The sequence below is a fragment of the Schistocerca serialis genome, chromosome 4 (assembly GCF_023864345.2).
Source record: "Schistocerca serialis cubense isolate TAMUIC-IGC-003099 chromosome 4, iqSchSeri2.2, whole genome shotgun sequence".
Classification (NCBI taxonomy): Eukaryota; Metazoa; Arthropoda; class Insecta; order Orthoptera; family Acrididae; genus Schistocerca; species Schistocerca serialis.
The window spans coordinates 450041673-450065973 of NC_064641.1; the positions used below are offsets into that span (position 1 = coordinate 450041673).

At 39.9% G+C, this 24301-nt stretch overlaps 1 protein-coding gene across 2 annotated transcripts in view; it reads left to right on the forward strand.

Annotated features, from left to right (window-relative positions):
- The window catches only part of LOC126475087 (nucleoporin Nup188), a 273311-nt gene that overhangs the window by 142031 nt on the left and 106979 nt on the right, over positions 1 to 24301 (forward strand). For both annotated transcript variants that reach the window (XM_050102653.1, XM_050102655.1), the window contains exons 13-17: positions 6498 to 6631; positions 10009 to 10167; positions 10843 to 11127; positions 13314 to 13465; positions 13569 to 13713. In XM_050102653.1, coding sequence (XP_049958610.1) covers positions 6498 to 6631; positions 10009 to 10167; positions 10843 to 11127; positions 13314 to 13465; positions 13569 to 13713 — 875 coding nt within the window. The remainder of the gene's footprint in view (positions 1 to 6497; positions 6632 to 10008; positions 10168 to 10842; positions 11128 to 13313; positions 13466 to 13568; positions 13714 to 24301) is intronic.

Consider the following 24301-nt stretch of genomic DNA (forward strand, 5'->3'; position numbering starts at 1 on the left):
CCTATAATGGCCTGTCTCCCGCAGGACATTTCTGGCTCCCTTTTTGTCGATAATTTTGCCATCTATTGCAGCTCTCCATGGACCTGTTTCACTGAGTGGCATCTTCAGCGATGTCTTGAGCATCTTTACTCCTGGAGCATCGAAAATGGCTTTCGCTTTTCCACCAACAAAACTGTCTATGAATATCTGGCAACGCAATTGGTTTCTCCCACCATCTTTACATCTCGGGCCTGTTGCCCTTCCGTTCATTGAAACTACAAAATTCCTGGAGCTCTTGCTCGATAGGAAACTCTCTTGGGCCTCCCATGTGTCTTACGTAACAGCCTGCTGTATGCGGTTCCTCAATGTCCTACGTGTCCTCGATGGTACTTCCTAGGGTGCCGATCGAAACACCCTCCCCCGTTTGTACCGGTCCTTTGTCCGTTCAAAACTCGACTAAGGGTACTTTGTTTATGCGTCTGCATGTCCATCCATCTTACATCGTCTCGGCACTATCTACCATCGTGGCATCCGTTAGGCCACTGGCACCATTTACATTATCCCTGTTGAGAGTCTGTATGCTGAAGCTGCTGAACTACCACTGTCCTACCACCATGACGTTTTTCTCAGCAGGTATGCATGCCGTTTATCTGCCATGCATGGCCACTCATCCTATGCCTCCTTCTTTGGTGATTCCTTTGATCGCCAGTATGGGGCAAGTCCCTCTTCTCTGTTACCTCCTGGAGTCCACTTTTGGCACTTTCTATGGTGGCTTAACTTCACACTACCTGCACCTTTCCCAGTGGGTGTGAACCCTTAACCACCTTGGCTTCATGAAGCGGCCCATGCCAACTTTGACCTTCATGCACATCCTAAGGACACTACTCCAGCGTCGGTCTATCGCCTTAAGTTTCAAGACCTTCACATGAAACTTCACGATAGTACCTTTGTATACACCAATGGCTCTCGGACTGTCCGTGGGATTGGGTGCGCCTTCATCATTGGCACCCTTGTCTTTCGATGTTGGCTTCTGGCACACCGCTTAGTATTTACAGCTGAGTTCTTCACCCTGTATCAGGCCACAGAGTACATCTGGCGACACAGCCTTTTCAATTGTGTCCTCTTCTCAGATTCACTCAGCACCCTTCAACGTCTGTGTGTGCTGTACACTGCCCATCCCTTAGTGCAGCGGGTCCAGGAAAACTGTCAGTTGCTCATTCTTGGTGGAGCCAGTGTGGTGTTTCTGTAGATTCCTGGTCATGTCGGTCTGCCATGAAATGAGGCTGCTGCCAAGGCTGCAGTCCTTGTACCTCAGCCCTCGAATTCCTATATTCCCTCCGATGATCTCTGTTTTGCCGTCTGTCAGGAGGTGGTGTCCCTTTGGCATTTCCAATGGTCTCGCTTCACGAGAATGAGCTCCATCTTAATAAGACTGTCCTAGTGGCTTGGACCATTTTAAGTAGGCTGCTTATTGGGCACTGCCTTGTTAGCCATTGTCATTTGATAAGTGGCGCTACTCCACCATGTTGTACACATTGTGTCCAAGTTTTAACTGTCCACCACTTCCTGACGGACTGCCCATTTGTTAACCGTTTATGTTCCGCTTGGGTTTGCTGTCCGATTTATTGTGCGTTTTAGCAAATGACGCGCCGGCTGTCGATCGCGTTTTACGTTTTATCCACCAAAGAAATGTGGCGACAGCCATTTAAATTTTAGTTTTGGACCTCCATTTCTGTATGGTGTCTTTTTTGCCCCCTTTTTCCATGTACCTGTTTTTAGCTGTCTTCTACATCAATTGGGACTGACATATAGTCTTTTTTTTAACTCCTCTCTGTTTTCTTGTTCTATAGTTTTGACTTGGGCACATATAACCCCAGTTGTTTTTTGTGCCCTAAAGCAACAATAAATAAATAAATAAATAAGCCAACCCACGGATGATGAAGAGATTGAAGAAATGTATGATGAGACAAAAGGAATTTTTCAGACAGTTACGGGAGGTGAAAATTTAGTTGTGATGGGGGACTGGAATTCGATAGTAGGAAAAGGAAGAGAAGGGAAAATAGTAGGTGAATGTGGACCAGGGATAAGGAATGAAAGAGGCAGCCGCATGGTAGGATTTTGCACAGAGCATAATTTAATCATTGCTAACATGTGGTTTAAGAGCCGTGAAAGAAGGCTGTATACTTGGAAGGCACATGGAGACAGGGAAAGTTGATTATATAATGGTAAGACAGAGGTTTTGGTGCCAGATTTTAAGTTGTATATTTCCAGGGATACATGTGAACTCTGGCCACAATTTATTTTTTATGATCTGTAGATTAAAACTGAAGAAATTGCAAAAAGACAGGAAATTAAGGAGATGGGATCTGGATAAATTGAAAGAACCAAAGATTGTTGGGAGTTTCAGAAGTAACATTAGGCAACAGTTGAGTAGAGCAGATTAAAGGGTAGCTTTACGAGACGAAATAGTAAATGTAACAGAGGGTCAAGTATGTAAAAAGACAAAGCATAATAGAAACTCTTGAATAACACAGTAGACATTGAATTTAATTGATGAAAGGAGAAAATATAAAAATGCAACAAAGGAAGTATGCAAAAGAGACTATAATTTTCTAAAAAATGAGATTGACAGGAAATGAAAAACGGCTAAGCAGTAATTGCTAGAGGACAAATGTAAGGATTTAGAAGCGCGTTTTACTAGGAGAAAGATAGATACTGCCTACTGTAAAATTAAAGGCGCCTTTAGGGAAGAAGAAGCAGTTGTATCAAGAGCTCAGATGGAAAACGGGTCCTAAGCAAAGAGGGGAAGGTGGAAGGAGCACATAGAGGGTCTGTGTACAAGAGAGATGAACTTGATGGTAGTGTTATAGAAATGTAAGGGGATTTAAATGAAGATAAGATTGGAGATATGTTGTTGACAGAAGAATTTAACACAACTCTGAACAACCTAAGTCAAAACAAGGCCGCAGGAATAGACAACATTCCATCAGAACTGTTGACAGAATTGGGAGATACAGCCATGACAGTACTCTTCAATCTGGTGCGCAAGATGTATAGGGCAGGTGAAACACCCTCAGTCTTCGAAAAGAATGTAATAATTCCAATTCCAAAGAAAGGAGGTGCTGACAATTACCAAACTATCAGTTTAATAAGTCATGGTTGCAAAATATTAACACACAGTGGGGAAAAACTGGTAGAAGCTGATCTCAGAGGAGAGCAGTTTGGATTCCAGAGAAATGTAGGAACACATAAGGCAGTACTGACCCTGTGCCTTAGAAGATAGCTTAAGGAAAGGCAAACCTACATTTGTAGCATTTATAGACATAGAGCAAGCTTCTGACATAGTTGAATGGAATACTCTCTGTGCAATTCTGAAGGTAACAGGAGTAAAATACAAGGAGCAAAAGGCTATTTACAATTTGTACAGAAACCAGACGGCAGTTATAAGAGTCTAGGCTTATGGAAGGGAAGCAGTGATTGAGAAGGGAGTGAGATAGGGTTGTTGCCTATCCCTGATGTTGTTAAATATGTACATTGAACAAGCATTAAAGGAAACCAAAGAAAAATTCGGAGCAGGAATTAAAGACCAGGGAGAAGAATTAAAAACTTCAAGGCTTGCCAATGACATTATAATTCTGTCAGAGACAGTAAAGGAATTGGAAGAGCAGTTAAAGGGAATGGGCAGTGTCTTGAGAGGAGGATATAGGATGGACATCAATAAAAGCAAAACAAGGATTATCGAATGTAGTCGAATTAAAGTAGGTGATGCTAAGGGAATTAGACTAGGAAATGAGACTCTTAAAATAGTGGATGAGTTTTGCTATTTGGGCAGCAAGATAGTGATGATGGTTGAAGGAGAGAGGATATAAAATGTAGACTGGCATTGGCAAGAAAAGTGTTTCTGAAGAAGAGATATTTGTTAACATTGAATAGAGACTTTACTGTTAGGGAGACTTTTGTTAATGTATTTTTATGGAGTGTAGCCATGTATGAAAGTGAAACATGGACAATAAACAGCTTAGGCAAGAGCTTTTGAAATATTGTGCTGCTGAAGATTAGATGGGTAGATCACATAACTAAGGAGGAAGTACTGATCAGAAGATGCAAAATTTGACACAACATGTGTGGTGAGAAGGGATCGATTGATAGGACACATTCTGAGACATCAAGGGATCATAAGTTTAGTATTGCAGGGGAGTGTGGTAGAGAGGGAGGCGTTAAGAATCGTGGAGGTTGACGAAGAGATGAATATAGTAAGCAGATTCAGATGGATATAGGTTGCGGTAGTTATTCATAGATGAAGATGCTTCCACGGGATAGAGTAGCATGGAGAGCTGCATCAAGCCAGTCATTGGACTGAAGATCATGACAACAACATAACTCCCATTGCAAGCTGCTGTTCTGCTCAGTGCATGCACAGCTAGTCTTCTATACTGGAGCCATAGTTCCTCTACATATTCCGGTCCTGAGCTGAAAATTTTGCTGACTAAGAAATGACACTACTGCTTCTTTATCTGGTGTACTGGACCTATACATCTTCCTGCTTGTTTTAGTTTCTCTTTGTACTCTGGTAATTGTTGTTGCCACAACCATCTCGTGATCAATGATACCAACTTTGATGTATGCCTTGAAGAAATCAGGTCTATTTGTTGCCATTAGATCTCGTTTATTTCCATCATGAATGGGTTTTCAAACCAATTTGTATCTTGGATGATTTGAGTTTCTTGTCTACTGCAACAAAATGCACCACTCAACATTTCTCATTCACCTATTGTTTTGTTCCCAAAAATCTCACTGCTGTCAACTTCAGGTTTTAACCAGCCTACTCTACCTAGTATTATCAGGATTGAGAAAAACCCAGATATTTAAAAAAAAACCTAATGAGTAAAAGTGGGTTTTTATGAGAGTTCAATTTAAATTCCTATGGGTAATTTGTTGAAAACACTAATCCATTCTTACATCTACTTTATTAGTGCCTCTTTTCTTACCCTGCCAGCACTGCATCCATTTAGAGACTCTTCTCCACCTATGGGCTTGTTTGATCAAAATTAAGAAATAATTTACAAGAGAAAAGAGCAAGAAATTAGTGAAGATCTAGAAATTTCTACTTGTGTCCAAAAAATAGTAAATTTGACTTTACACTCATTACAATTCTACAATATTAAGTTTTTTTCTGGTAGTGTAATTATTTCATATATTGCAAGAAAAGTTAAAACATACTGTTAATAAAATAAATTCTTGTGACAGTAAATAGCTGCCTTCACTAAATATTATTTCCTGCATTTGTCATTATCTGGACAATATGGAGAGTTGCCTAGTTAAAAACATCACTTCTGTGCATCCAGCACACTGTCAGCTACCGGGAGAGCAGGCTCCTCTGACATGTTGTGTTCACCTGACTCATTTAGGGGGATCTTACAGTTTTCACTCATGTGGTGCAAATCTAGGAAGCTGCAGCCTACTTTGTCACAGAGCCTTTCCAGCCTGTGGTTCAGGCCTTCCACCCAGTTTGGAACCAGGGTGCCCCTCACTGTTTTGGGGATAATGCAGCAGATTGTGAGCTTCCTTGAAACTCATTGAGCAAGGCTATTATTCCCTATCTTCTCTGCCAGTCACTGGATTGATTGAGGTCTGACCTCGGAGCCCAGACATGTGCCACAGTCTGCAGTTGGTTGCACCCTCAGTGTTTTCCAGAACAGTTGCTTGAACATTTTTAATTTGGCTGCCAGGCATACACATGAGTATACATGGTGCTCCTTCCCACCCTTGCTGCCACTTTCTTAAGGGGTACCTTTATTCACCATATGTTTGAATTGCCAGTGATTAATAGGTCCCTATCCTTTTGTGTTTGCTTCACCTTGACACTGTGCTCATCACATCTTTAATTATAGTGAAAGGTAGCACCTCACACTTGTTTGTTATGGGAATGGGTGTAACATCCAGCGTTCTCTCCGGTACTGCTTGACTGTAAGAGGAAGCTGGGGGGGGGGGGGATAATTTCCATCTGCTTACAAACAGCAACTAACTCATCTTGTTCCTGAGAACAGCATACACAGTGGGGCAGCATTTTTTTTTTTTCCTTGTTTTCAATATTTTATAGAACGTTAAGCAAATAATTTACGTGTTCTGATACACTACAATTACTACCAGTAACCTTTTAAACTGAGATGGTTAGCTGCTAAAACAAGATATCTATTACATCAGCAAAGCTCAGTACAAAATTTACTGTTTATTTAAAACATTTTTCAGGTTATGGTCACAAACAAGTTTGACTGTAACATTAATTTAAGATAAATGCAGACAATATACTATCATGTTCAGTATTTGTAAATGACATATGGACTGTTCCTTCTTACATTCAGTGCTTGAAGAAAATGTTTTAAACTTTAGCTACAATAAACTAAACACATTATTTAACATATTCTTTTGATTATCTGTTCATATTCGAAATAAGTAATCTTTTGATTCATTAGGATCTCATTTTTTTTATGCTGTAACTTCCCATATTTGTTTTCCAGGTGATCCAGCAATACAAGGAAAAGTGGAGCATCAGTATCATTGGGACATCCACAAACCTACAAATGCCATCTACATAGTTCAACTGTCATTGTCTTTGCTCAACCGAGTAATGTTATTGAAACATCTTGTTCAGGTTTGTACAAAGAATCGCAAGGGAAAGGGATTTTCCAATGCTGAGGATGTTTACACAGCAGTTCTTGATTAGTTCTGTGACCAGGGAATGAATTTCTATCATCAAGGAATTGAATGATTGGTAGAATGTTCTGACTATTTTTTGCAGAGACTTGGTGACTATGTTGAAAAATGGTGTCGTGTTTCTGTGTCACTTTGAAGCATATTGCAGCATTCGGTAAAATAATAATGTGTAACTTACTTTTTGTAGTCCCCTTGTATGTACATAGCTTCATATTGTATGTACATATGTAAGTACAGCATAGCCCCACCTGTACAGTCCTGGAATTAATTTTCTGCAGTCATTTGCCACATTTTTTTTATCATTTCTGTCAAATTTTCTATGTTCACAGTGTTAATTTGCATCAATTTTTACATTAAATTGTATATCATTTCCTATGGTTTGCACTTTATGAAACAGTATTTGTGGCGAAAAAACTAATGTAATTGACATTTAAAAAATGCTGGCATGATGTTGACCTTCAATTAGTGTTTACAAAATTTAAGTGGTGAGCTTTCGTTAGTCTTCTCAATAGATTTGAAATGGTAAAAATAGGGACAGTTTGTAGCATTAGCGCATTGTCTCCTGCCATTGCCAAGCTCTGCTCAGCTTTGTGGCGGCTGATGGGAGTAACTGTTTTTGTAGAAGGTGTGACTTCAGATAAACATTCACTTGTTCCTTGTCACTACCGTCCTTAGCTTCCAATAATGCATGCTATACAAAAAGTAGTTTGCTGACATTATTGTAGCCATAATGTTTCAATGTTAAGTTCACCCTGGGACTATGATTATTTGCAGAGGACCTTCACTTCCCAGTATTTGTAACTAATAAATAATTTTGTTAATGGGTCATTTATGCACTGAACACACGATGTCTGAAAGTTAAAGTTGACTACGCCAACAACACTGTTGCTGTAGAATGATGCGAGTCGATTTCAATCAAGATAGCAGCTGCTGTCAACTGGCATGTCAAGAGTTTGTATGTACCACGTAGCATTGTTTGTTCCTTGTGTAAGTGATCAAAGTGTTGTGTTGTTATTTGTTTCTTTCAAGTATTGCAGTTTGAAGTGGGAAAATATTACAAAAAGAGGTAGGAAAACCCATTTGAGTTAAGAGAAAGGAAAAGCTCTCAGAAGAGTTCAAGTTCATCACAGAACACACGTAGCATTAGCACAGAGTTTAGGGATACCAGTGTCTACACTGAACACCATTGTCAAAAACAAGGACTCCATTATGAAAATTGCAAGTAATTGTAAGCCGAATCCAAAAAATTGGAAGTGTACCAGATACTCTAAATATGCAGAGCTGGAAGAAATTTCAGATAGCACATGCTTCCAACATCCTCTTGAATGGTGTGACATTCAGAAAGATGCTGAGGATGGCTGATCTACATTGGATTGAGTCTTTCTCCACATCTAATAGGTGGATCGATATGTTCCAGAAGTGGTATAATACGGTGTTCAAAACTTCAAAACTATACATGGTGAAGGAGACAGTGCAAATATCAACATCTGTAGTGAATGGCTGAGTGCTGGATTACAAGGACGTATAAAGCAGTATAAACCATAAGGCATCTTCAACTTAGATCAGTTCATCCCTTTTCCAGCATCCTTCTGAACAAAAAATTTGCCGTTGAAGGCAGCAATTGTTGTGGAGGCACACAGAGGAAAGTTTGCCTTAAAGTAATGCGAGGCGCAAATATTGATGGCTCTGAAAAAATTAAACCATTTGTGATTCACAAACAAAAATCTCACATTGTTTTAAAAATGTGAAAACATTGTCCACAAACTATGGGCAAGTAACAATTTGTGGATGACATACCTATATGAGATGCAGTTGTATAGCCTTGATGCAAAAATGGGAACCTATAACAGAAAAATTCTCACATCCAAAAAATATAAATTTAGGTTATATGTAGTTAGAGTCCCTGCCATCAAACTCCACAAGCAAACTGCAGACCTTGAGCATTATCCATGCTTTAAAAATTTATTACATTAAACCAGTTTTGCTGAAGGCGTTAGATTCAGTGGAAGCTGGAAGAGACCCAGCCCCCCTTCAGAGTGCCAATTTTAAATGCTTTGCATTATATTGCCAAGGCATGTACATAGGTTAAGCAGTCCTGTATCTCCAACTGCAAGATTCATTCAAGCAAACTAAGTAAATTGATCCGACATATCAGTTCTGAGTAATAATGATGATGCTGAAATTCTATTTGCATTGCGAGAAAAACTGCAGTTAGAGCATTCACTACAAGATTTCATACACGTTGATAACAATGTTATTACTGTTGACAGCATATCTGTTGAAGATATGATTGACTGTCACATACATGAAAATGATGGCAATGCATGAAATGAAGTGGCGATGACAGTGTGATTCATTCTATTGCAGATGTAAGCAAAGCAGTGAAGAGAGTAAAAATATATCTATGTTTCTGTTGCAGATGTTGATGTCTAAGCTTTACATTGTGTTTGTGAATTGGAAAGATATATCAAAAAAATTAAAACAATCCACAGTTTTTGATTTTTTTTGGCTAAAATTAGGAGCTGCTGTACCTATTTGCTCATAATGTCACATTTATGTAAAACCAATACCACATATCTTGGTTGTAGTGACAAACTGATCTGTAGGGTAACCTGAGATCTAAGTTAGGTTTGAAGGTGATAATTTTGTTGCAAATCAGTGAAGCCAACAACTCTGAATGTGAAATAAAGGCTGTGGTGATAGACTGATCTGTAGCATAGTTTGAGCTCTTATCTCCATGCACTACATTTAACAATGTCCTCTTTCAGAGTTAACTTCAGAATTTTGTTTACGTGTGTATCAACTGCTCAATGCCTAAAATATGTGCTGAGTTGTTACCTTTATTCCTGCCAATATAGGTTGATTTAACAGAGAATGAAAGCGCATGCCAAGGAATAAAATCTTAGGGCTTCAAAGTGTGTCACGTGAGTCGAAGCACATTTATGTAGTAGATTTAGACCTACAAACAAAGTAATAAACCTCTAGGTTACCACACAAGAAGAGCTATATTGAAACCCTTGTTTGGCCTTCCCTACACAGGATTTCTTGTAGTTTTCCTAAAACTCTCCAGGTGAAAGTGTAGCTGGTTGTTTGGCAACATCTTCACCTGACCATATTCAGCAGACAGACAAAATACAATAAACTGTAAGACTCATTTGACACAACTACATACCTCACATAATACTGAATGCAATTAAAATAGAATTTCAAGAAGATATCAAAGAAAATGTATTTTCATTGTATTAAAAATATATAATATTGTCTTTTCATCACTGTCTGATTTGTTTATTTATTCATTTATTTATATATTTTTAGGATGAACCACTTACATCACAGTTGGAAATGGAGATCTATAATAGCCCCTTAAAGGAGACCAGTTTGAAAGTAATTCAGAACTTAACAGGATACATCTACCACTGTTTCAACCCAAGTATACCAATATTAGCTGTAAAACTTTTGAAGAGATTTGCCATGGTACGTAACACTTAGTTTTCGTGTTCATGTTTTTGTGATGTGTAAAGTTCATTAGAATTAATCAAGCTTGTTGAAAAATGTAATACCAGAAACATCCTGTAGCAATGTTCCTATCACATTTTTAGTTTGTGTTGGCAAATGATATTATCATTTACATCTGTCGGGTGAACCAAAGATGGCTTAGTCTGCTTGTGTGATTTTGCAGTTATGATGCCCATTTAAAGTAGCGTTGAAGTTATGAATGCAGTAGTCTATTACATGAACTATTTTTGGGTTATATCTAATCTTCTGGTATCTTATTTGTGGGTTACTCTCTGTCTAGTTTGGACAAAGAAGACTAATTATCCTTGCTCTCTAATATATTTGTAAGAATTGAGTTATTGTTGAAATATTATGCGGAAGATTAATAAATTTACAGCCAAATTGTCAACTGCTTAATCACATAGTTTGTGCTGTAAGATACCCTGTTTGAATTATCATTTTTGTTCAGGATGTAAGATATTGCTGAAGTTATATTCTTACCTTTTTTTTATTGTGGTGTAATTCTATTGTGTGAAGGTTGTGCTTTACAGTATCTCCTTTGCCCGGCTTCATGTTCATTTTTTAGTTAGACAAAAGGTACATAAATCTTATGTGGAATTTACATAATAGAAAAATTGTCCTCTTTACTTTCAGGAATCTCCAAGAAATCTTTTCCCTTGTATGGCAAAGGAGGGTGATATTGTGAGAGAGATGTTTGTGAGACATTTGGAATCACACATTGTTAGTGATTCACTTAAAGAAGCACTTTTAGAGTTGGTGATAGCTTGTTGTGATACTCAGCCTGGAATAACTGAGTCTCTTTTCCATGTCTATGCATCTCCAGATATCACAACATTTGGCAAAAAAGCTAAGAATGACACCAAACCATCTGGAGGAATTTTAGTTTTTGTTTGTTCAGTTCTTTCCAGACTGAAAGAGGTATGGTACTCTTTGTATTTAAATTTCTCTTGAAGTGTTCTTAGGTAATTTGTTGAAGTTATGAAGTTTGTAAAATTTATTATTTATTTCTCTTTCTTCCTTTTTCTTCCCCTCCCACTACAGAAGATATGAAATTGTATCCCCTCTGTTCATGTACTAACACTTTAGATAATAGTATATCATTTTCTTTCAGATAGGACAAACTGTACTGTACAAAAATGTTTGATTTTAGCAGGCAAGTCACAAGCCATTCATCTGCTGTTGTAGTACAATAGGCATAATCTATTAGGAAACCCATAACTAATAATTTCCATTAGATGTTGATTACTTTTGTTGTTCTGCCAGAAGATGGGAATGATCCAAAACATTTAGTTAGATGTAAATTAAGCTTGGACCATCAGGTGTGAAACTCATACTGTGCTTCTAGAGTTAACAGATCTTTGAGTCATCCAAATATAAACTTTACCAGTGATCCATGATGTGCTGTATACTCTAAGCACTGGTGGTGGTTTATTCTTGCTCCTTGTTGATCTCAAGCTCTTGTTGTGTACTTCATCACTACTTTATGTATGCCATGCTTGTGTGAGGTATGCTGATCCTGCTTGCATGTTTGGGATTTACGGCTAAAAGGCCATTACCAAAGTTTGCTGTCGTAGCCCATCGAAGGTGACATTTTTGACATTCTTAGTGGAATACCCATTGTTCATCAGAGTAAACTTAAGATCTCATGTCACACATGTGAGGGATAGTGACCTACATATTCTTATGAATGTCACAGGATTACTGATTGTGCAAACACGACTCCCGCCAAGTTTGAGCCTGTGAAGAATCGAACTCCCATATAAAAAGTGGCTTCAAACATCTGAATACTTTAATAAAGAGTTAAATATTTGATACTCAATACTGCCTGCAAAATAGGTAGTGAATAAAATTAGTTGCAAAGAATTATAAATTAAATTGTCATGCTTGATGCTGAAGTTTTAGTTGATGAACAACAAACTGTTAGTAGGCAATACACTTCTTCCCTTTTATAATTTTGTGAGGCTGTAAGCAAGAAAAAGTTAGGTTTGAAATTATTATTAAAGTCTGTTTGAAGTCATTAAGTGTTCTCAGTAAGTGGATGAGTATAGTGTGTGTAATTAGCACTTCATTGTAAGGAAAGCTAGTTTTTCACGCATCTCAATGTTTACTTCATCATATGTCCTGAAATGTTTTTCGTACAATTATATAATTTTGCAGATACATTCAGTAGTATATCTTGATACTATCTACAGAATGTGTTACAAAGAGAATTGGTAGTAAAGGAGTATCAAGTTAAAACGTCTTGTCTGATTCTTAAGCTTTTACTGCATGAACAGCAAAAATGTCGTAAGCGATAAACTTATTTCCTTTCTTTATTTTGTGAGAGGTGTCGGTGAGAAAAAGTTGTGAAATAGTTCGAAATTATGTGTAAAGTGGCTTGGAAGTCACTACGTGCTGTTTTTCACAAATACTGGATGAATCTGGTCTGGGTACCGTAATTTGTGCACCCTAAACTACACTGCCTCAAGACATATACATAGTTTCTAGCTTTAATACTTGATGTATTGTATTAAACTTTTAATGTAAGATTAAACCTCTCATGTCAGCAATTAACTTTTAAATTTGTTCAGTAATTACATTAAGTATTGAAAATCAAATTTTTGTTGCCACTGGAAACCATTAGAGAACCTGCAACCTGCAGTGGGGATCGGGTGACTGTTTTAACTGTTTAGTAATGTAGATCGCTCTGTTATTCTCTTCCTCCACAGCCATATTTATTAATATTATCTTGGTAAGTTAAGCCCTGCAGTGTTCAGTTTCACAGTGGTCAGTAGTTGTTGCAGCTGACACTTTAATCTTTGTAACTGGATGTCTAGTGAAAGGTAAGGAATTTGACAATTGACATAAACATTTGACAGTGTAATGTGTTAAATACAAAGGTGTCACAACAGAAACTGGGTGTGTTCCTGTAGAAAGAAAAAAAAAATTTTTTTTAGTTTATGCTATTTCAAAGTAACGTTGTACTACAAGATTTCACTATTAATTTTATTTTCTGTGGTTAACATTGTTTTACATAAAAATATTTATTATATAAAAAGTAATGTATCATTTTAAGATTATTTTATCATATAAATCACTTACTTATCTTTTATGTTTTGTTTCAGGAGCCATTGCTAATCAATTCAGGTCTTTATAATGTTGTTGTTGATTTGATTTGTACCATATGGCTGGGAGAGATGGTCTCTGTTATAGATCATCTTAGATCGAAAGAAAACTTTTGGGCCAATTTTTGTTGTCCTTTGTTTTGTGATCCAGGGTATGTTTGTTTAATTTCAAAATAATTTGTATTTCATGTTTATAAAAAAAGTTCCAGCCTTTTCCAATTTTAGTTTTAAAATTTGCTTTTTTGACTGTTTCAGAGAATACTCCAAAGCATATCCAAAGATTTTTAATGTTTTAACCGTTGAATTATATCGCTTCAAAGGACAAAACTGCAGTGAGGTTACAAAATCACTGAAATCATTTTTTAAGGAGGATGCTTCCTACTTAGAAAATTGGTCATTGGTGAGAAATTTTACTTATTTAAACAAATCGATTTTAAGTTAACTTTTGTCATTTAACAGTTATTTTAATAGTTTAATAAATGGTACAGCACAACCAAATTAATTTCCAGTGTTGTGGGGCTAGATGAATTAATTTTTGAAATTAATTTCCTTTAAGTAATCCAGGGTTGTGAGGATAGAGGAATTAATTTTATTACAATATAAAAACTCAAGTGTAATTAAGAGGACTCTGTTTAATAGCACATTCAACAACAGAATAAAACATACGTGTATGTATTAACCACCTGGTGACACAACAAAATCGCCCAGTGGACTTTGGCGTTTATTCTGTGAAGAATGTTATTTACGATGTGTTTATTCTTTGGTTTTGTTCTAGCACTGTGCCCTCTCTTTTTATATATCTTGGCTTTGGTATTGTTCCTGTGTTCAACAACATGCAAAAATAAACTTATGTTCTTGAATGCATTACTCTCTATCAAAAATAATTATTGAGTAGCCTCGGTGGCTTTAATGGTAACCTCAAACACTGAACATAAAGAAAATTACGATATACAAACAAGAGAATTCAGCGACTTCAGAAAGTTCACGGAAGAATGAAGAGATACAGCTCATGAACCTTCAAGAACAGATACATGAACAACTCTGAAGTTAGCATTGGAGACACCTATTACTCCAACGTCAAACACGTGTGTTGCCGTACAAACCAGCAGCTCGACAGAAAACATGCAGCACGTAAAAATTCAAACACCGCAGGTGCTGCCTGACAAACTGCAGTTATGGTTTGCAATGATTGAGCTCACGTTTGCCCAAAGCAAGATCCATGATGAGCAGACGAATTTCGCAATAACAGTGAATGCTAGAGCAGCAACCGCAGGAGAAGATGTAATACCCCGACCTCCAGCAAAACAACCGTACACGGTTTTGAAAAATGTATTACTCACCAGAATGCATAAACCATTAAATCAATGCATACGGCAGGTGGATAAAGAAGAAGCTATAGGTGACAGGACACCATCAGAATTTTGGAAGCATTTATGCGGAGTCGTCAACGCAGAAGAATTGTCAGATGCGACTCTCAAACGCATCTGGCTAGATCAATTATCAAGCAAGGTAAAAATGCACTAGTAACTCATGAAAAAGACAACATGCAGAACCTCTTGGAGATGTAGACAAAGTCCATGCAACCATAGGCAATCCACAGATGGATTACATGGCAAGAAGTATCACAAGTGATAGCAGCAATGCAGAAGACTCACCATACGGACATCAACAAACAAATACAAGAACTAACAGGACCGATGACATTATTGCAGCAACAGGTCTCACAATTGTTATAGAATGAAATCAGCAAGGCCACCGGTGAAATTCAACGAGGATATGTATGTTGGTACCATCAATGCTTCGCGGATAGGGCAACAAAGTGTCCGCAGCCATGTGCATACCCAAATATGAGCGGCAGCCAGCAGTAGGTGCAGTGATCCGCGGTAGCACGGAAGAGCGCCTGCAACAACGAGGTGAGATAGACGCAAATTACGGATGGGTGAGTAACGTCAATAATTCTCTTAACACCTCCAAATGGCTTTATGTCAGAGATGTCAAGTCGAACTGTTGCTGCCTGATAGACTCGGGGTCCGATGTGAGTGTGCTCCTCTTTACTGGCTATCAAGGAACGGATAGCACTCCATTGATGCAATTAACCACAGCAAATAAGTCACCCATTTTTGCTCATGGCACACACAAAATCGAAGTCGCTTTAGGTTTCTCACAAAGCAGTCAGTGGACCTTCATTCTGGCAGAGGTGTCAGAGGCGATATTGGGTGCAGACTTTGTTTGTGACATGCACATTACCATAGATCTTGTTAATGCACAGATTAAACAAAATCAAGATATGGTAGATGGCATCACAGAACGTGACTCTTACTGCGTAACTGTGACACGGTGTCACATGCTGTAGATGATAACACGGTCACAGAAAAATCCACAGTAACTCACAAACCTGTACACCGCATGTACACCATGCTGAGTCAGCCAATACATCAACGACCGCACACGTTAGCACCCGATCGGTTTGTGGCAGCAAAAGCAGAATTCAAGGCATTGGTGGCATCAGGTGTCATACATAGATCAGACAGCCTGTGGGCGTCACCCATACATTTGGTAAAGAAAAAAATATGGGTCGTGGAGACCATGTGGCGATTACAGGAAGTTAAATGCACATACTATACCAGATCGTTACCCAGTGCCTAATATTCATGATTTCACACGTCAATTAGCTGGGGCAACAATCTTTAGCATTACTGATTGGAAAAAAGCTTATCACCAAATACTGGTCGCAGGGAAGGACATACCGAAAACAGCAGTTACAACAACTTTCGGTTTATTTGAATATGTCCGAATGCCTATTGGGTTAAAGAACGCAGCTCAAACATGGCAACGATTTATTGATGAAGTGTTGTGCAGGTTGAAAAGATGCTTCACGTATCTTGATGACATATTAATCTCATCAACGACGGCAGAAGCACCCGAGAAGCAACTGTCCACAGTGTCCGCCCACATAAACCAGTACGGAAGTGACGTTTCTAGGATATGGAGTTTTGGCAGAGGGCATACGCCTGTGAGAGGACAAGGTAGCAGTAATCGACAACATGAACCGCCCCAAGACTTACCATCAACTCAGAAAATGTTTCGGCATGGTAAATTTTTATGGACAGCATTTGCCGCGAGCTGCACTAGTACAAGCACCCTTGACAGACGCTCTCGCAGATAAAAATGCAATTGACAAACAACCGTTGCAATGGAACATGGTCATCAAGAGAGCATTTCAACACATAAAGGCCGACTTACGAAAAGCAGTACCAAAAGCACTTCTGCAATAGTAGTCGGTGCCAGACAAGACGCGTTGGAAGCCGCACTGCACGAGGAGGTAACTATTAGCGATATATGAAGCTATGCAGCACTTTCGCCCATATGTAGAGGCAAGAGCGTTTACTGTATACACCAGCCATAAACCAATAACCTTTGCATTCAGTAAGTCGCAGGATAACTGTTCTCCACGTCAATTTCACCACTTAGAATACATCAGTCAATTTACTACAGATATAAAGCATATGAAGGGAGTCAAAAACATAGTTGCCAATTTCCTGTCGCGGGTCTCAGTTATTTCACAAACCACAGACTACGATAAATTAGCTGCAGCACAAGCTAATGACGCACAACTCCAACAGTACATACAGGATGTAACAACCGGACTTCAGTTAAAATTAAGCCAGCCGGTGGGTGCGAATGTGAAGATATGGTGCGACATAGCTACGAACAAACCCAGGCCTTTCATCCTAAGGCAACTACGGAAAGAGGTTTTCGATAGCATACACGGACTCAGTCATCCGGATAGCAGAGCAACTATCAAACTACTCACGGAAAGTTTTGTCTGGCCGAGTATAAGGAAGGATTGCCGTGGCTGGGTAACAACATGCAGCCTGTGCCAAAGGAACGAAATTAGACGGGCATGTACATAAAGCAGTTGGAGATTTTCCCCCGGTAACAAAGAGTTTCTCCCACATTCATTTGGACATTGTTGGCCCTCTACCACCTTCGGAAGACTACAAGTATTTGTTGACATTGGTGGACCGGTATACAAGATGGGCAGAAGCTCCTCCACCATCAGACATTTCAGCAGAGATAGTAGCTTGAGTATTTTTAGCTTCCTGGATATCCCGTTTTGGATGTCCACTATACGTGACAACCGATTAAGGACGACAGTTTGAATCCACGTTAAAGGACAGCTGGACTTCAGCATTGCCAGTGGTGCTGCTAGGTCTCCAAACTGCCTGCAAATCAGACCTAGGTGCATTCATGGCTGAACTGGTTTATGGGGAGAATCTCAGGCTGCCGGCAGAATTTTTCGTTGAACCAACGGAAGTGACAGTGGGCGATATGCCTTATGTCTTACAACAAGTCCGCAACCACATGGCACAGTTACGACCGACTCCTAGTTCTTGACATGGCATCAACACGCCATTTGTTCACAAGCAGCTTAGTGACTGCCCTTGTGTGTGGCGGAGGACAGACACTGTACGAACAGCTCTTCAGCCGCCATATACTGGGCCGTATAAAGTACTTGCGAGAGATGAACATAAGCTGCAGGTATATCATGACGGGAAGCAACAAACAGTTTCCATTGAGAGAGTTAAACCGGCGCACATGTGGCCGCCAGCTGACAAAGAAAATCAAGACACCAGTGAACAACCACTGATTATACAATATAACAAAGAGGTGTTGCCCGCAGAGAGCAACATGCCAATCCAGAAGCAGGAAAGCACACCGGAAGACCCACTCTAGGGTGGGCAGAATTATAAAATACAAGTATCCTTATGTGCCTGGAGCTCCGCTCTACTAAAGGGGGGGGGGGGGGGGGGGGGCGGCCGCTGTGTAGGAACCGCTTGGTGACACAACAAAATCACACATTGGACTTTGGCGTTTATTCTGTAAAGAATGTTATTTACGATGTGTTTATTCTTTGGTTTTGTTCTTGGTATCATTTCTGTGTTCAACGACATGCAAAAATAAAGTTACATTCTTGAACGCATTACTCTCTCTCAAAAATAATTATTAATTAGCCTCAGTGGCTTTATGTCCCCTGTTAAATCAGACGTGTCATCTGGACCAGGTAATAATAGATTGTGCACAGGCTGCTGATGGTGCATTAGAGGTAGCCTCTGACTTCCGTTGCAGTTGATCTGTTATGGCTGGTGGAGTGGCTGCAGTATAGGGTGTGCAGAAACCTAGCTTCAACCTGTCAACGGTGATGGTGGTTGGCATACCCATGACACTGGCTTTCAATGTTGTCCTCCCCACTGATGACACAGTAAAGTCCATCATATGGTGGCTACAATGACTTGCATACTGCGTCATGACATAGAAAGATATGATGGCACTCCTGTAGCTCATCAAAAACAAAAGGGTGAGGGGTCTGGTGATCCCTTGGAGCAACAGTGTGTAGTTACTGGATTTGTGTACACAGCTTTTGTACAAAATCCGATGTGTCAGTGCAGTCATCTGGCATGTTGGCAAAGAACTCACAGGGCAGTTGTATCAGTAGGCTATAAACAAGTTCTTCAGTCGTGGCTTTCAGGTCTTTCATCACCAGTGCATGGAGGCCCAGGAGGATGATAGGTAACATCTCTGATCACTGCTGACTCGACATTCGCTATTGATTGGTAAGCTGTAGTTCTGATCTGCTTCATACCCAGTAGGATGGCGAGTGCTTTGAGCGATTATGACTCTGATTGTCTTTCCTAGTCTGTTGTAATTCATAAAGGCACATCACAATGGGTGATCCATGCCCAGTAGAATACAGTCGTGACGGTTTTGGTGGTAATGTCAACGATTGGGAACACCTCAGGTCACCGTGTAAAATGATTGGTGGCTGTGAGACAGTAGGTGTATTCTTCCAGTGGTGGAAGGGATCCTACGAGGTCTAGGTGGACATGTTCAGATCTATGCATCGGAGGAAGAAACATGCCAAGGGGTGACTTAATGTACTGGCTAACTTCATTCCATTGAAAAGCCACACATTGTCACACGTATTGCTTGCAATCTTTGTCCATGTGTGGCCAGACCCTAGGATCCGACATTTTATGTAAAGAGGCAATTTCCTGTTGGTAAAAGTCTGTAGTCACAAACAGTCACAGTTTGTTAGTGGCAACGTCACAGTTTGTTAGTGGCAACGTCACAATACAGCAGCACAGTTGACAGTGGCAGCTTGATATGGCAGTTGTAGACCTGATGGTTGTGCCAACAAATTTCATAGCTCGCTACCTGATTGTTGTGCTGATCATTAAGGGTAGTGAACTGTCTGATATAGTCAAGACACTTTCTCAGGATACTGACAAAGCTTATGTTAGTGGTTTGTGATCTGGGATGAGAGTGAACTGCTGCCCCTCCAACATGTGACGAAATTTCTATAGCAATGTAGGCAGGATACAGTTCGTGATCATAGATGAACCATTTCTGTTGAGATGGTGATAACCTTTTACTGGAAAAGATAAAGGGCTGCCAGTGCTCATCTATTTACCATTGCAGTGCTGCACTGATTGCAGTGGCAGACGTGTCGACCATCAGAGTGAGGGCCTCTTGCGGAACTGGGTGCACTAACAGTGCAACTACTGCAGTGGCAATCTTCAGTTTGGTAAATACCTACTCAGCCTCACTGTTCCACTGAAGTTTTCCCTTCAGTTTTGGTGAACCATGGAATAATTTATAAAGTGGTGCTTCTAGGAGGGCAGGATTGCAGACAAGCCAGTAGTAAATCTGGTTATGCCAAAAAATTGTTATAATTCTTTAACTGTCATAGGCTATGAAAAGTCGAGTACAGCTTCTACTTCCTTTTGCAGTGACCGTATACTTTGCACATTGATAGTGTAGCGTAGGAACTGGACTTCAGCTGCTCCAAAGACACACAGTGACAGGTTGATGAGCAGGTCACACGCATGTAGACAAGTGAAGATCTGTCGTAAATGACTGGTGCTCCTCTTCTGAGTTTGACATGACCAGGACATCGTCAATATACACATAACAGAAGTCTAAGTCATGTGTGACTTCATCCGTAAATGGTTGAAATGTGCGGGCAGTGTTACAGAGTGCAAAAAGCATTCAGGAAAATTCAGATAGTCTGAACACTGTGCAGACAGCAGTCTTAGCATCGTCATTGGTACTACAGGTCTAGGGTAGAATGCATGAACCAGGTCAAATGTAGAAAAGATGTGCTTACAATGGACACTGAACATAAAAATCTTCTATATGCCTTACTGGATATTGATCTGGAATGGTTCTGGCCTTGAGCTGTCTATTGTCGCCACACGGACACCATCCTTCATTCTTCTTTGGGACCACATGTAGTGGAGATGCCCAACTACTGCTTGATAGATGGTAGATTCCTTGTGCAAGCATGGACAAGAATTCCTGCTTAATTGTCTTCAATTTCTCGGGTGCCAAGTTGAGCATGAAATAGTAGTCCTGGTGTAGTCAAAATACAGTGCATCATTGAGTGCTGCACAGGTGCTAATGTGGAAATGTGACCTCTATGAAGTGTCTGAGGAGTTCTGTGAATGGAGAATCACGAGTAATCACCTGCGCTGCTGTATCATCCACACAATATAGTTGCCTTTGGCTTGCTAGGGTGATAGTACTGTCAAGAACGTGTTGTTGATGGAGGTCAGGCAAGAGTCCATAAAATGATGAAAAGACCACTCCGAGTATGGGGTGCATAACATCGGCTACGACAAACTGTTGTGCCGTACACCTAAATCCAACACTAATGTGACATGACCACTTCTTGCAATCATACAGCCTTTAGCAATGAAAAGGCGGCAGTCATCACATTGCTGTGTGCAGTGTAACGCTACATGCAAGTGATTACTATTTTTAATGATTATCTTTAGTGCAGATGCTGACTCATATTTTCTCTTTGTTTTATATATGTTTTATTCTGTTGTTGAATGTGCTATTAAACAGAGTTGTATGAGTTATTGTTTAGTTTTTATGTAGTTTTTATGTTGCAATAAAGTTAATTCATCTAGTCCTGCAGTAATTAGTGACCCCAATCTGATTTGAACACACAACCTTCTCCAGTGTAATGAGAGGTTAGTATCTCATATACAAGTGCAGCTCATAGTCATCTGTAGCAACTTTGTTCATCAAATGGTTTGCTTAAATGTGCAGTGAAAGGAATTTTAATAAATAACTTCGCTGTCAGTATATGAAGACAACAGTCAGTAGTTGCAGGGAAAAAATGCTTAGTGTAAAATAAAATATTTCATGGCTGAAACTGCTGAACATAATAAATTTCTGGGCAATTATCCTATGGGCCAATAAATTCTATTGAGAAAACCACTTTTTTCTTCTCTATATCGGTGGAGAAAATTTTTAGGGGGCTCCAGTGTACATTATGGCTCCCTGCTAACTAAGCATATTTTCACTGGCAGGTACTTGCAAACAGGGGAGCACATCACTTTTAAATTCTGAATGCAATTTGGCTGGTATCGGTTGTTGTTGTTGTTGTCACTGCTGCAATCTTTTCAAAATGGCAAACAGGTGCACCTTTCCATACAGTAAACCAGATATCATTAAGTTATGCATGTTCCTCTTTTCCTATTAAAGGTATTGGTGTGTTTAGCAGCCTCTGTCATCTCTTTGTGTAATGTGTCGTTGTATAAGCTCATAGCCACCAGAACCAGTATCATCATATAGGATCTAGTTATTTACTGTCTACAACATATGTTCCAATACAGCTCATTTATCCATTTTCCTCTTTCAAGCAACAGACTTTCTTTCTCTTCATTTCTCCATCATTATCATGGTAATACCACCATTAACCAATCTATAAATGCATGGAATTAATATTCCAGTGCCTATTCAGTCTAGGCTGAAGAGTAAGTCTGGCCAACTTTCTTTAATGGTGACTAATGGCTAGATGTACTCCTCATCATAGGGCTCGACCCTCTAATAGGGTGATTTTCCTGGAGTACTACCACCACCACCACCACCAACAACAACAACAACAACAAGCCTTTGCCCCATGTAAAGTGTATATTTGTAAGACAGTTTTCCTTATAATAATGTAATCGACAAGTAAGTCTTGTTGTGACCAAAGTCTTCGTGGAAAAATTTGAAGAACAGGGATTGCAAAGTGTCTCAGGAAATCTGAATATCTGGATCATACATAATATGGTTGTATTGGGGAAACATGGAAAACATAAACTTTTATTTTTTTCAATCAGCTGAAGAAGTATAACCCGAAGATTCATCTCATCATAGAGGAGGAGAGGGAAAATAGATGGCAGATTACAAATTTTGGATGTGTTAGTCTTTAATAAAGGCTACTGTAACTGAGGCCACAGATTATGTTGCAAGCCAACACATATGAACTATCCTGTGCCAATCTGTTTATGAGCCATCTAGAAGAATCCTTCCTAACCACCCACAATCCCAAACCCCTCACCTGGTTCAAATTCCATCTTTATGATATGGACTGAGGGTGAGGACAACAACCTATTCACATTCCTGCGGAGCCTCAGCACCTATTCACTTCACCTGTTCCACCTGAACCCAACAAGCCATGTTCCTTGATGTGCACCTCTACCTCAAGGTTGACTATGCCAGCACCCCCATCCGAATCAGACTGACCAACCACCAACAATGCATCCACATCGATAGCTTCCACACAGTCCATAACACAAAGTCCCTTCCATAAAACCTAGCGTCCTGCAGGCTGTTGTGTGTGCGTTCCCCTCTAAATATGTATGAGGTCTCACTGATGCCTTCAAGACTGAAATTGCCCTAGAAACATGTCTTCCATGCCTTATCTGTCCAGTCATTTACCATCTCTCACATGTGCACTGTCCACCCACAGAGGAGCACTCATCTGTTGACTCACTACCACCCATAACTGGAGCAACTGAATAACATTCTCTGGCAGAGTTTCAGCTATCTCTCATCATGTCCTCAAATGAGGAATATCCTACCCACTATCCTCTCCACCCCCCCCCCCCCCCCCCCACAGTTGTATTCATCCACCCAACTAACATACACAATATCCTTGTCCATCCCTACTCCATCCTTGTTCCCAACTCCTTGCCTTGTGACTCATACCTGAAATAGACCTAGATGCAAGACCTGTCCCATACATCCTCCAACTGTCACCTACTCCAGTCGTGTCACAGGCACATCCTATCTTATCAAAGGCAGAGGTAGCTTTGAAAGCGTCCATGTGATCTGCAGACTAAGCTGCAGCCTCTGTGCTGCCTTCTACGTGGGCATGACAGCTAACAAGTTGTCTGTCTGCGGGAATGGCTGCTGCCAAACTGTGGCCAAGGGACCCCTGGACCACCCACTTGCTGAAAATGCAGACTAATGCAATGGCTCACTTCAAAGACTGCTTCACAACCTGTGCCATCTGGATCCTTACCGTCAACACCCGTTTTTCCAAATGGTTCTTAAACCTAATGTTAGCAATATTAAATAAGTTACTATATGTTGTGCAAAAGTCAGCCAAGTGACTTCCGCCCCCCCCCCCCTCCCACTCCATGTTCTCTGACTACTTTTCCTTTTCCTGCTATCTAATACCAGTCACCCGTCATAATTAAATTTGTATCTGTCATAACTATCTAAATATTTCTTTTGTCTCATCATATGTTCTCTCAGTCTCTTCATCATCTGCGAAGCCAGCTGGCATATAAACTTGTAGTATTGCAATGGCACTTGGCTTCATGCCTGTCTTGGTTATGATAATACAGTCACTATGCTGTTCATATTAACTTACCTGCATTCCTATTTCCCTGTTGAGTAGTAGACTTACTCTTGCATTACTGCTCTACTGACCTTTCTTCCTGACACCACACTTTACTAATTTCCAGTCTATCTGTCTCTCACTCCATCTCGTAGAATGCCAGTTTTGTTTTTCCTGCTGACAATCTGTACCTCTACATCTGCATCTACATACAAACTCTGCAAGCCACTACATGATGCATGATGGAGGGTAACTCGTATCACTGCCAGTCATTTCCTTTCCCATTCCACTCAGGTGCCTGGTA